The sequence below is a fragment of the Schistocerca nitens genome, chromosome 7 (assembly GCF_023898315.1).
Source record: "Schistocerca nitens isolate TAMUIC-IGC-003100 chromosome 7, iqSchNite1.1, whole genome shotgun sequence".
NCBI lineage: Eukaryota > Metazoa > Arthropoda > Insecta > Orthoptera > Acrididae > Schistocerca > Schistocerca nitens.
Window position 1 is genome coordinate 326,884,526 of NC_064620.1, and position 15,110 is coordinate 326,899,635.

Sequence of the window (15,110 nt, forward strand, 5' to 3'; positions counted from 1 at the left end):
AACGTCGAAAGTAAAGAAACAATTTTTCACGACACATAAATAAAGTTAAACATCAGAAGATGCGGGTAACATGAAATGAATTTACTCGCCAAAACGCGTGTTTTGATGTAGAATTTACTGGCGTGATGTGTCGAGAAAGGGATGCAACTCCTATCGGAGCGTATTGCAAAAACAGTGTCACGGACGCTATAGTTTCGACTTTGTGCAATAGGAGCGCTGCTGTCGCTCCACGTGACGAGGCAACACGCCAGCTTAACCCTAGCAATACCAACGCATTTTCCGTGATGCGTTATACTACGAGGCGGGGGGTCTTATTTTGCGCCACCACCCAATAAACCTAAAAAAATTTAGATAAATGTGTTTAACTTTTATTAACAACACAGATTTTAAAATCAGTACTGATGTGTAAGATGGTTAGACAAGTGAAAATATCTTTTAGCGCGATCTTAGCAACACCAAAGTATTTTCCGTAAGGTTTAGACCGCGTGATGTAGAAAAAAAGAATAGATATTTCGTTAATTGTAGTTGTTTTCCATTCACAACACGTATTTTAAGCGACCTAAACAGGAAAAAATGGATTGACTTTTGTTGAAAAAAGTCACTTAGATTTTTGAGTTAAGTTTCACTGAAAAATTTAAATCAGTTATGGAATATGGTACAGGAAATCATTAAAAGCAACAAATATTTATTTTTTCAAAATGTTAAAATATGAAGTACCAGACAATATTACTATATCTACAAATGGTGTGCACAGAAAACTCTCCCCCTTGCCCCCTGCCTTAGAATTGCAATGGTTAATGAATTGTGTGAATGAGGCCGGTGCGTTACCAGAGGCTATCCACGTATGATAATTGGTGAGTGAATGTGTAAATAGCATTCTTAGTGGAGCAAACCTTCTGTAATGCAAACGGTCATGTGGTAAGCAAAAGCAAACCAGTGTTCAGATTAAAGACCACATCAACAACGGAGAGTGTAGAAATCTTGTTAGTTCGATAGCATGCTGGAGAGAGCAGGCAATGCGACAGAAAATATTACATGCAAAAGCTGTCCAAGCCTTAATGTCTTATTGGAGGTATCGTCAGCTGCTGTTTTCAGACCTTTTACTGCATTTTCGTCCCGACGGTTTGGCTGTGAAAGTGACGAGCAAGGGCTGCCAAAGCCGTCAGCTAACCGCAGCGGCTAGAAGACAGTGAGGTGGTCGGGAGACTCACGTCTTTGTTCCAGCGCAGGATGTGCGGGATGACGATGTCGTGCGGGAAGTCGAGCTGGCAGTTGAAGACGACGTACTCGCCCACGGCCGCCGTCAGGAACGTCGCCTGCTTCTCCTCCTCCATCAGCGCGCACGCGCTGCCTGCGCACAGCACAACACAACACCAGTCACAATCAGAGGCCTGCCTGCCCCTGCCTCCGCCGCAACAATTAAAGAAGTTCAGCCTTTCGCAAGTGAGACACAAGAGTACACGTGTACTGAAGCACAGTGGTTAGAGCAGGCCATATTCTGTTTGTGAAAGCCTGGCAAGCTCCATGTTTCCCGTTCAGCCTGCTGCACTTGTCAACAGGTTGGGCTATCACTCCAAAGCGACTAGCCAGGTGTGTGTTTGCGTAGGTAGTATCAAATGTTAAAATGTGTGTGAATTCCTATGGGACGAAACTGCTGTGGTCATCGGTCCCTAGACTTAAGCACACTACTTAAACTAACTTACGCTAAAGACAACACACACACCCATGCCCAAGGGAGGACTCTAACCTCCGGCGGGAGTGGCCCCCGATTCATTACGTGGCGCTTCTAACCGCGCGGCCACTCCGAGCGGCTAGGTAGTATCACATCGGTGGGAGCATCAAAATGAACAAACCAAACAGATAAATATGAGGAGAAATTAAGAATTTGGGATTATACGAAGTGATTCAGAAGTAACTATACTTCACAAACGAAGACGAAATAAATATTCCAGAATTCGAATCGAGAACAGCTGCCAACATGAGTAACTTAGAAGTAAATATCCTCGGAGTAGTGAAGCAACTTAAATCACTTAATAAAAGCAAGTTTTCTGGTCCATACTGTATACCAATTAGGCTCCTTCCGGAGTTCGCTGATGCATTAGCTCCATACTTGACAATCATATATTACCGTTCGCTCGACGAAAGACCAGCATCCAAAGACTGGAAAGTTGCACAGGTCACACCAATAATCAAGAAAGGTAGTAGGAGTAATCCAGTAGATTACAGGCCCATATCGTTAACGTCGATATGCAGCAGGATTTTGGAACATATATTGTATTCGAACATTATGAATTACCCTGAAGAAAACGGTCTATTGACACGCAGTCAATATGGATTCAGAAAACATCATTCCTGTGAGACACAACTAGCTCTTTATTCACATGAAGTGTTGAGTGCTATTGACAAGGGATTCCAGATCGATTCCGTATTTCTTGACTTCCGGAAGGCTTTTGACACTATACCACACAAGCGGCTCGTAGCGAAATTGCGTGCTTATGGAATATCGTCTCATTTATGTGACTGGATTTGCGATTTCCTGTCAAAGAGGTCACAGTTCGTAGTAATTGACGGAAAGTAATCGAGTAAAACAGAAGTAATTTTTGGCGTTTCCCAAGGCAGTGTTATAGGCCCTTTGCTGTCCCTTATCTATATTAACGATTTGGGAGACAATGTGAACAGTCGTCTTCTGTTGTTTGATGATGACGCTGTCGTTTATCTACGAATAAAGTCATCAGACGATCTAAACAAACTGCAAAACGATTTAGAAGAAATATCGGAATGGTTCGAAAAGTGGCAGTTGATCCTAAATAACGAAAATGTGAGATCATCCACATCAGGGTTAAAAGGAACTTGTTAAACTTCGGTTACACGATAAATCAGTCTAATCTAAAAGCCGTAAATTCAACTAAATACTTAGGTATTACAATTACGAACAACTTCAATTGGAAGGAACACACAGAAAATGTTGTGGGGAAGGCTAAGCAAAGACTTCGTTTTATTGGCAGGACACTTAGAAAATGTAACAGACCTACTAAGGAGACTGCCTACACTACGCTTGTCGATCCTCTTTTAGAATACCGTTTCGTGGTGTGGGATCCTTTCCAGGTAGGAGTGATGGAGTTCGTCGAAAAAGTTCAAAGAAGAGCAGCACGTTTTGTATTATCGCGAAATATGGGAGAGAGTGTCACTGAGATGATACAGGATTTGGGCTGGAAATCATTAAAAGAAAGGCGTTTTTCGTTGCGACGGAATCTTCTCACGAAATTCCAATCACCAACTTTCTCCTCCGAATGCGAAAATATTTTGTTGACACCGACCTACATAGGGAGGAACGATCACCACGATAAACTAAGAGAAATCAGAGCTCGTACGGAAAGATATAGGTGTTCATTCTTTCCGTGCGCTATACGAGATTGGAATAATAGAGAATTGTGAAGGTGGTTCGATAAACCCTCTGCCAGGCACTTAAATGTGATTTCCAGAGTATCCATGTAGATGTAGAAGACGATAGTAGCATCATCTGGCGAGGAATAATAACTGAACGTGCTGCCCATGTGCTGAATGGGCAAGGCGCGCAATCTATCTGAGTTCGTACGGGGGCACATTGTGATGGCCCGGAGGCTCGGCACGAGTATTTCGGAAATTGCACGACTTGTCGGGTTGGTGTAGTGCGTGTCTTCAAAACGTGTCGAACCCAAGGTGAAACCACATCCAGACGTCATAGGTTTGGGCGGCCACCCCTTGTTACAACGTCGCACGTCATAGCCTGGGCAGACTGGTAAAACAGTACAGACGGCGAACCTGTGACGGAACTAGCATCAGACTTTAATGCTGGACAGAGTAAAGATGTGTCTGAACACACAGGGCACCGAACACTCCAAACAACGGTCCTCCGCAGCTGACGACACATGTATGTGCCAATGTTAACAGCGCGACATCGGCAACCACGACTGAAATGGGCGTGTGACCTTCAGCATTGGGCGTTGGCGCAGTGGCAGAGCGTTGCATGTCTGAAGGATCGCAATACCTTCAACATCATGCCGATGGGTGGGCGCGAACCCGTCGTCTCCCATGGGGACAGCTCCTTGACGTCTGTACTGTGGGACGGAGACAAGCTGGCGGCGGCTCCGTTATGCTCTGGGACATTCATGTGGGCATCCATGGGTCCTGTGGAGCTCGTACAAGGCACAATGACGGCCAAGGAGTATCGTACACTGGCTGCAGACCGTGTACAACCCTTCGTGGCAATCATGTTTCCCGTCATCAGAGGCATTTTTCAATAAGATAATGCACCATGTCAGAAGGCCAGGTGTGTGATGGAATGGTACGTGCAACACGGTGGCGATTTCCAGTTGATGTACTGCCCCCCGCCGCCCTCAACTCGCCAGATCTGAGCACGATCGACCACATCTAGGATATGATTGAACGTAGCGTCAGAGCTTGTTGCCCCCCCTCCCCAGAATTTAAGTGGCTTAGGTGACTTGTGTGTGCAGATGTGGTGCAAACCCGCTCCACCGACCTACCAAGGATACATATCCCAGAAAATGTTATTAATATTTGTATAACTGAGCTTCCGCTCGTTCTGCTGCTAATGTGCGGCTGCTTGGCTAACGGGTAAGCATGGACAGGTTAAAAGCGGAATGTGTACTCCTTTGCTGACATTGAGTCCTGTGAAGTTATGGACTACATTTAGTGACGTATGTATTGGAAAAAATTGTTGAATTAATGCAGGTACAAAAATATTTGGAAGAGAGTGAAGTGACTAAGTGGATACGACAAAGATGATAAGCTGCTCACTTTGCATTTTGCTGATGACCAAGTCATTTTTGAGTAGGGTAAGGATAATATTAATCGCATGGTTAGAGAATATCAGAAAAGGACTTTAAACATTAATTTAGAGAAAAAGCACTATATGGTCCTGGAGGGTGTGGGTCAACAACTGACGTTAATTTTTGGGTAGTCGTGTCGGTGGATTCATATAAATACTTTGCATTCAACTGAACCGTATCATCTTCATCTTTGCCTAGGTGTGGTGTCTCGTCTTACGGAGCGTTGGCTTTGCTCTGCCGCGATTGATCCGTTTGCTTTTAAATTTCGGAGGGCGCTGCGTTCTGGGGAGAGACCTGCTGACGACGAGAGTATCTAGTGCTACTGCCGGAGGAGACGGGGAGTTTAGTTTCCGGTTGTGTGGCAGAGCAATGTTGCGGGAAAGGTGGTATAACTTCCTGTGAACGCACGTGGTTGCTACGAGCATGTGTACTCGGGACGGCAGCAGTTGTTCTGGACGGGTTGCGTCATAAGGAAGCGCGGCGTGGCAACTGTTGACAGGGCGTGTCCGCGTTGCTATGGCGGAACTGGGGCGATTGACATAACTCGAGTTGGTGCTGGCTGCAACCTGTCGCCGAATGCTTGTCTGCCTTCTGGACTAACGGTGAGAATTTCTTGACTTGATATGTCTCACTCAATTTCTGCCCGTGTCGTCGGGTGTGTTTTGCTCTAAGGTCGTGTGCCATGGTGTTTCGCAATTTTAGTAGGCTCAGGCGTGCCCGAAATCCCGATTCAGTGATCTGCTGTTATATTGTCAAGTGTAACTATCACTAGAAAATAGTGTTAACTCTCTGTGCCTTAATAACTGAACTTAAAATATTATCTGTGGTTGGAATTTTATTCTGACCCAAGTGCAATAACGATCTTGTATTTTACAATTTGAGTGATATTATTATTTAGTACTGGCCGTCACATTTACTAAGTCGAAGATTTACGAAGGCCAGTGGGTGTCATTAACAGTTCCTGCCTAGATAGACGTTATATTTTGAACCATGTGTTTCAATGTTTAGTAATTTTTATTTTATGTGTTATAGAGAGTTGCTGTCATGCCCTATGTGGACGATTCGCCACGTTGAAGTTTCTAGTTGTTCTGCTGGTCTGTGCCATATTATTAAAGCAGGGAGTCATAGCACAGCTGATTGTAAATTTTTCCTAGTGGTGAGGAGCACGGACTGGTTTTAAGTGCTAACTCAGTAACTTAAACCATTCTCAAATATTTATTACTACTGATATTCAGGCACTTCAGGCCGAGTAGCGACGTCACTACCCCATTTGGTTATTAATTTTATCTTGTTAGCTTGTTTCATTAAAAAAACGCCTTTGGTATATGAATTTGTCTTTTGGTCTTTACTGCTCCTTTTGACGAAGTAAATTAACGGTTGGTTTTTCATTCTTGTAGCATTATCAAAACAGCATTTGTGGTTGTATTTGATTGGCCTTTCTGGCCGAATGATGAAAGTCATTCCTTTCAGTAACTTATTGTATTGGTTAATAATTAAGCAAAGGTGGTGGGTCCTTCAGACCGTGATTATCTTGAATCTTAAGATTGTCATTCTGACATTACAGTTGTGAATGTTCAGCGGCCCTTCAGGACTGGAGTTTAAAAAATTTTACTGTGTTTTGTGATATATGATATATTTGATATATCATATATTTGTACCAGTGAACAAGTGTTTTTTTAATGTTTAATAAAATTAAATTGTGTTTGAAACTGTAACCTCATTTGGGTCTACGCTTTCACTCCCTGCAGCCTTTGAGCTCTGCTTACCTTACGTTTTGGTTAAGTTTCCCATACCACGACGTATCAGCAACATTAGCAGACATCGATCCAATAAAATCGAAATTAAGACCAAACTACTTAATTAGAGCTTAAAAGCACACATATGAGGTCAGAAAAGAAGATTAGGATATTTAAAACTACATGCAGAAATGGAGTCAGGAGAGTTATATCAGAGAGAAATTTGAAGGGGGAAGAATGGAAAGGTAGCAGACAGGAAACTGGAGCGTGAGAAATGAGTAAAATGTTGTATTTAATTGCAATAAACAGTTTACTGGGTGTTGCGTATGTGTGTGTGTGGGGCCGGCCGAAGTGGCCGTGCGGTTAAAGGCGCTGCAGTCTGGAACCGCAAGACCGCTACGGTCGCAGGTTCGAATCCTGCCTCGGGCATGGATGTTTGTGATGTCCTTAGGTTAGTTAGGTTTAACTAGTTCTAAGTTCTAGGGGACTAATGACCTCAGCAGTTGAGTTCCATAGTGCTCAGAGCCATTTGAACCATTTTTTTTGTGTGTGTGTGGGGAGAGGGCGGGGGCGGGGGCGGGGGCGGGGGCGGGGGGAGGTTAGAGGCGCCCACCGTCGAAGTTATCAGCGCCCAAACGAGGATCAAATGAAATGAATGTATTTAAACCGGAAAAAATGAGATAGAAGAAATAAAAGGCAATGTGCGATAAAATCGCACTCATTGACTCCCAAGATCACCCGCAATCACACTAGACCACAAGACGAAAAAAAAAACCACCACAAATGGGAAAATGTACTAGAGGAAAACCAAAAAAGATTTGCAGGAGTATGTGGCTGGCTCATCACTTAGCAAAAGCGCGGATGGGCTAGCCACCCTGATAACATCTTCACAATAGTGCCCTTAAATTTCAGGAAGAAGTCGGACGATCCACAAAGTTTTAAAAGTTGTATCTGATACGTCAGATAAAATAGGCAGCAAATCTGTCGGGAAATGACTGCCACCCTTTGGTCCGAAAATTAAGTACAAACTAAAGCTAAACTTCGTCCGAATAGGTCTCGGAAGACTCTAACGTTCCTAACTGACCACCGTTTCGTCCTCAGCCTTTAGGCGTTGCTGGATGCAGGTATCGAGGGGCGTGCGGTCAGCACTCTGCTCTTCTGGCTGTTGTCAGATTTCCGACTTCACAAGGACTGAGTGCATCCCACTTGCCAACAGCGCTCGACAGCGCTGAACTACGGTAATCTGGCGGGAACCGGTGTTACCGCTGCGGCAAGGCTCAGTAATATGTGGCGCACCACACGCTGCAGTGTCCTCTCGTCGAGACGAAAGCCATGCGTCATAGGCTGTCGCCTACGCGAAGACAAGTAAGGAGGACCTCATCCCATCCTCGTGTCTGGAAGGAGGTCCCTAGGGCCGCATTGTAGACTTCACGAGACGCAGCTTATAGTAGGTCACTTCATGCCACTCTTCTTCTCATCGACGCATGATAGCGAGGCAAGAGAACGCAGGGGGATGACACTCTGAGATAACTAAGGATCGCGACACGCCTCACTGACTGCTACATCCGTCCTTTCGTTCCTCGCAATACCCATGTGACCTGGCACCCAGCACACACCTCCCACCCTACCCTTTGTAGCCGGTGGAGGGCGTCCTGGGTATTGTGGATTACTTGATCTGTTGGGTACAAGCGTTCGGTGCAGTCGAAACACCTGACCCGTTAATAATTATTAGTAACTCGTTACTTGAATTAACGGACGTCATTACGTATAGAATGTCTAAAAACATTCCGTAATCGTTGAGCACGTTCGCGCTGGTGAGTGTTGACAAGTGACTGATGCAGCGGGTGACGGAGCGGGAACTGAGGACAGATATGGGCCAAACGGTTATGTTGGGATATCAGATACTAAAGTTACACTAATCTCTAGTAGTCAGATATGATTTCATATTTCTGAAGGTAAAGTTCTTTACGGGTAGTTTTTGCATGGCTGGATGAAAAAAAGGGCACTTTCTATCCGCCGGCGCTTTTAAGAGCTATAAATAGTGCTTCTTTTTTGTACGGTTTGTCGAAATAAAGGTGCGTAAAAAGGCATGTCGATAGAAACTGTGCACTAAGTAAACCATTACTCAGCGATTATGACGTTGGGAGAGTAAAATTGTATTCTGGAGTATGTAGTAGTTTGTATTGTATTGTATGTTAACTAGGGGCCTAGAAACGACGGAGAGGCTCCATCCCCGCCGCAGCCGAAGTGGTCCACAACCCCACGACGACTACCGCAGTCCACTTCACCCCTCCGCCGCCCCACACCGAACCACTCTTTTAGGGTTATTGTGCGGTTCGGCCCTCCGGGGGGCGCAGGGAACGTCTCACATCAGAGGAGTGTAACCCCTACGTTTGCGTGATAGAGTAATGGTGGTGTACGCGTACGTGGAGAACTTGTTTGCGCAGCAATCGCCGACATAGTGTAGCTGAGGCAGAATAAGGCGAACCAGCCTGCATTCGCCGAGGCGAATGGAAAACCGCCTAAAAACCATCCACAGACTGGTAGGCTCACTGGACCTGACACAAGTCCGCTGGGCGGATTTGTGCCGGGGACCAGGCGTTCCTTCCCGCTCAGAAAGCTGTGCGTTAGATCGCACGGCTAACCGGGTAGGCATGTACTAGTTCAGTTAAACATGAATATTCTGAGTGAAGTGGTATAGCGGTTAACACACTGCACGGTCCTTCAGATTGGGGTTTTTCGTGATTACCCCAAATCGCTTCAAACAAACTGCCGGGTTGATTTCTTTGAAGAGGACAGCTGCCTTCCTTGACTAATCGGAGTTTGTATTCTGTCTCTGATTATTTTTACTGCTTAGTCTCACTTACTTCCTGAACATTCTACTCATGCAATAGAAGAGAAGTTGGAGACTGTTAACAGTCAGTTGCAGGAGTAATTCAATTTTCTCCACATTATTTTCATAGGTACTTCTCCAAAGCCTGATACGTTTGCATGTCTTGACATATTTATAGCAAGGCTTTCAGGTTGCACAACATTTTGACTGGTGTCACCTTCGTGAACAGTTTTACACTGTCGACTGGAATACGAGAGAAATGTTAATGAAGATACTTGTGTTGTAGCTATGGTGGAAGTAAATTATCAAAGGTAGATCGATGTTTCGTTAGCAAATGTCTTTCTCAAATTTATGTGGATCCTCTTATGATTAAATGCGATTGTCTATATAAATCACACTGTGTTTATTTCCCGACTCTTCTCTGAAAAAAAAAAAAAAAAAACAAGAGCATGCTTCTCTTCCGCTCCATGATGATTTTACATGCTATACAGTGCAGAGGGAAATTTTAATAAACTTCTCTTCTTTTGAACCAATACGAATACAATGACGATCGTTGTGAAATAAAATTAATCACCTAAAATCACGATTTAATTTTATAATCGACCTGAAGACTTTGTAAAAAAACCTTAAGTAGGTCGAAATAAGCGACAATGGAGACATGTAGTTTCATCACGACATGCATTGCACTTGCTAAACGTATCTGGGAATTAGGAATTGGGGGATTACGATAATGGCAACTCTACCCGAGTCGAACACGAACTGCACGCTGGAAAGAGAACAAGTCGACTGATAGTTTGCTCGGTGCTCCGTGTCACTAGCGATTACCATCGTAACTACAGTTACGAGAGACCCGGTCCAAGTACCACAGGTGAGGCGCCACTCCTCCTCACACATTTCCCCTTCCCCGTTTTCAGTCGCGCAAACTCCATCTCTCACAGTCAACCCAGCGGCCTATCGCCTCGCACACTGCGTCATTAAGCTGAATGCTCTTCTTCCACTTATACAGCGTGTCATGGGAATAAGGGTAGATATTTCTGTTAGTGACGAGGATGGTGTACGAACAACATTATATCAGTGTTTACGTCATTTGCATACATACAGGGCGACCTGCCATCCATCACACAAACTGGAAATTTTGTCTTGTATCATCCTAGCCACTCAACTTCGACACCTTACCGTACACCACAGCATCATCAGCAAACAATCGCAGTTTGCTGTCAGCCCTTTCCGCCATATCCTTTATATATATGGAGAGTAACAGCAGTCCTATCACACTTCGCCTGGGCTCCCCTGACGATAACCTTGTCTCTGATGAACACTCGCCGTTGCGGGCAGCACACTGGGTTCTATTATTTAAGAAGTCTTCGAGCTACTGACAAATCTGTGAACTTATTCCACATGCTCGTACCTTCCTTAACAGTCTACAATGGGGCACCGTGTCAAATGATTTCCGGAAATCTTGCAATATGGAATCTGCCTGTTGCCCTTCATCCATAGTTCGCAGTATATCATGTGAGAAAGGGCAAGCTGAGTTTCGTACGATCGGTTGTTGTTGAAACGATGAAAATTCGTAGAATAAAGTTTCTCGGTCTCAAGAAAATTTATTATATTCGAACTGAGAATATGTTCAAGGATTCTGCAGCAAACAGAAGTTAGGGATATTGGTCTGTAATTTTACAGGTTCGTCCTTTTATCCTTCTTATACACTGGAGTCACCTGCGCTTTTTTTCCAGTCACTTGGGAGTTTGTGCAGGGGGAGCGATTCATGATAAATGCAAGCTAGCTAAGGGGCCTGTGCCGTAGAGTACTCCTTGTACAATCTAACTGGGATTCCACCTGGACCTGGCGATTCATTTGCTTCTAGATCTTTCAATTGTTTCTCATCGCCAGGGGTGCTTATTACTACGTCCTGTGCCTCCACACGGGAGTCTGTCCGATAGTCAAATGAAGACTTGCATACTTAAGTGTCGTAAGTGGGGTTAATGTTCACTCGCTCTATTCGGCATTAGTCAACTTCCGAGTGGGAGGGATAGATTCCAGGTTAGCATGAACATACTTTCTAGAGGAAGCAGCAGCTATGGTGCCGTATTTGTACTGGGTTTTCCATTTCAACATCATGCTGAAGTCGATCCGGCAAGGTGCATACTTGGGCTGCAACTTAGAGTATTCCATTTAGGTGCTACAGTTGACAAGATACACCTGCTGCAAGACATGCTCCGAAGCCAGGGGAGACCTCCTAAACGGTGTTCATGGTCCTTTAAAATGACTTACGACAAAAAATACTGCAATGTACATGAAGACTAATCTGTGTAGATGTTGCGGCGGATCTACCAGTCAATACTTTGTGTTTACTACAGTCCTTAGCAGAAGATGAACTGGACAAAGCACAATGTTTTGCGCACGATGTTGATGGAAGCTGGGAAATTACTATAAGCACTAATAATTTTGGCTCATAGTATGTTCCAAGCCACGACAATCTGCCAATTTAGCCACACATTGGAAACAAATGTGTTTACAGATTAAAATGGAAAAATTGCAAGAATGTTGTGCATAGTTGTTTAACTGTCCCAGACTATTGCCGTACCACCAATAATGCAGCATAAAATTCCCACTCAGAATGAACTGCTGGGTTACAACAACATGGACTGAGTTGAACGCCACTTTCAATCAGCGATGGAAGAGTTTATAAACAGCAGCTCTACGAGTATAATAGGATTATAGAAGACTGTACAAATTTTTGCCTGAGGTTCTGTACCAATACAATGTTATTAGGAAGCTCTCCGTTCACAATATACTATCACAAAGGTTAAATAGAAAACTGTCCCTCTTGAACAAATGTTAGTGTTGAAGCTTTTCATTAACGACACTGAGCAATAAAATACCTGACTCATTGAAAATTTTGTGTACAGTAAGAATATTAGTATCCCATCAGTGATAGTATATATAAATTTACCGATATCCATTCACTGTTATATACACTGTTCTAAAATGTACACGTGTCACATTTTCTCGAACTGTTTTTGTCGTCTTTACCTTTAACTACCACCTGACCACGATATTACTGCACTTCGCCTCCTGTGGACGTTATCGGAAACATGCGGTGACGTTGCACAAAACAACTACGAGTACATTGGTCAGCAAGCTAACGCATCGTACTTTCAGGACAATTGCGCATATACTACTAAATAGTTGAGCTTCTCCTCGTGATACATGATGAGAAAAAGCCACGATTAGGCGACCGAAGCGCACACAATCCCATGTGAAGTAATATCGTGGACGACTAATATCAGTACGTGTAGGTACAAAATGTTATAGAGGATTCTATTATGCACGTGGGAAGGTGTCTATGGGTATTAATTTTAAAATATGTCTGTCAGTGTTACGTCTTTATGTAGTAATTGCAAATTTTACTGTCCGCCATTTGCTCAGATTGCAGTGGAGTGTTGCCAATTTGTGAAACTTTTATATCCGATGGAATTTTTGAATTTTGCAGCTACTTCGTGACAGTCGTGTTTGTTTACGTTTTGGATTTGTCGTCTACTAGTAATTCGGAGACGGTGGGTGCACTTGTACGACTTTTCAGTTAAAGTGGGTAATACCATCACAAGTGAATGTGTTTTCCATAAATCCTGAAAGTATTTTATTTCCTTTTTATAATTTACACTTTTTACTTAACGACTGTACTGGAGGAACTGTATAGTAACTCTGAATGGTTCAAATGGCTCTGAGCACTATGCGACTCAACTTCTGAGGTCATTAGTCGCCTAGAACTTAGAACTAATTAAACCTAACTAACCTAAGGACATCACACACATCCATGCCAGAGGCAGGATTCGAACCTGCGACCGTAGCGGTCGCTCGGTTCCAGGCTGTAGCGCCCAGAAGGTAACTCTGATAATTGTGTATCTGGACTTGCTGTTTTAGGCATGACTGCATTAAGCCTGGAGTTCCTTTTGTTATTTTTTGGTAAACAGTCGACCTTGAGGAATTGTAGATAAGGAGGGACTTCATACCACTGCAGTGTCTGTATGGAATGGTATGGCCGGTTGTACATTCCACTCTGAGATGACACAAAGTCAGGGAAAGCGATATGCACACATGCAGATGACGACATTGCGTTCACAAGGTACGATAGGGCAATGCATTGGTGGAGCTGCCATATGTACTCAGGTGATTCACGTGAAAAGGTGTCCGACGTGATTATGGCGGTACGATGGGAATTAGCAGACTTTTTACGCGTAATAGAGCTAAACGCATGGGACATTCCATTCTGAGAACCACATTGTGAATAATGTGCCGAGAATACTAAAATTCAGGCATTGGCTCTCACCACAGACAGCGCAGAGCCCGACTGCCTTCACTTAAACATCGTTCAAATGGCTCTGAGCACTGTGGGACTTAACTGCTGAGGTCATCAGTCCTCTAGAACTTAGAACTACTTAAACCTAACCTAAGAACATCACACACATCCATGCCCGAGGCAGGACTCGAACCTGCGAACGTAGCGGTCGCGCGTTTCCAGACTGTAGCGCCTAGAAGCGCTCGGGCCTTCGTTTAACAGCGGCGTTTCCTTAGAGTTGACAGTGTTAACATAATGCAGTGTGAAAGCTGGTGATGGCTCCCTAATGGAATGAACTGTGTCCTGCGGTTCATCTGAAGCGATCACTGACTGGAAATGGTTAGTTCGGCTACATGGAGACCACTTGTAGCCATTCATGTATTTCATATTCCAAAACATGTCACCGGGACACAGTTGTTCGCGATTGGTTTGAGTAATATTTTGGACAATTTGAGCGTATGATTGGGCCACCCAAATCGCCTGATATGAATCGTATCCAACATTGAAGAAACATAACTGAGAGGTCGCATCGTGCGCAAAATCCTGCACCAGCATTGCTTCCGCATTTACGGACGGCTATAGAGGCAGTATGGCTCATATTCCTGTAGGGGGCTTCCAGCGACTTGAGTTCATGTCACGCCGAGTTCGCCGAGTTGCTGCGCTACGCTAGGCAAAAGGAAGTCCGACACGATATCAGAAGGAATCCCATGACGTTTGTCACCTTAGTCTAAAACATCACCTGAACTGGCTTTCGGTAGTAAGTGATAAATGAAAAAATCTTTAAATGGGTCAGCATTCATTGCTTCATGCTACACTACACTTTTATTTTATTTCTATATCAACATAACGTCAGACGCAAAATCATTCAGTCAGAATCACTCAGAGTCAGAATCGTTAAATAATAAGTCGCCTTTTCTTTCCTTCTGGCAAACACGTTGTTCCATGGCTAGTATTTTTACACGATGCGGTGAATTTTGTATGCCGCACACTAAACCACTTTTCAGCAGTCCATATAATATTATGCACATTGAAACTTCCTGGCAGATTAAAACTGTGTGGCCGACCGAGACTCGAACTCGGGACCTTTGCCTTTCGCGGGCAAGTGCTCTACCAACTGAGCTACCGAAACACGACTCACGCCCGGTCGTCACAGTTTTACTTCTGCCAGTATCTCGTCTCCTACCTTCCAAACTTTACAGAAGCTCTCCTGCGAACCTTGCAGAACTCGCACTCCTGAAAGAAAGGATATTGCGGAGACATGGCTTAGCCACAGCCTGGGGGATGTTTCCAGAATGAGATTTTCACTCTGCAGCGGAGTGTGCGCTGATATGAAACTTCCTGGCAGATTAAAACTGTGTGACCGACCGAGACTC

General features: G+C 44.2%; 1 protein-coding gene across 1 annotated transcript in view; it reads right to left on the minus strand.

Moving 5' to 3' along the window:
* LOC126195084 (protein borderless) overlaps window positions 1-15,110 on the minus strand; it is a 444,253-nt gene that overhangs the window by 247,780 nt on the left and 181,363 nt on the right. Inside the window, exon 3 of the mRNA XM_049933546.1 lies at window positions 1,212-1,351. Coding sequence (XP_049789503.1) covers window positions 1,212-1,351 — 140 coding nt within the window. The remainder of the gene's footprint in view (window positions 1-1,211; window positions 1,352-15,110) is intronic.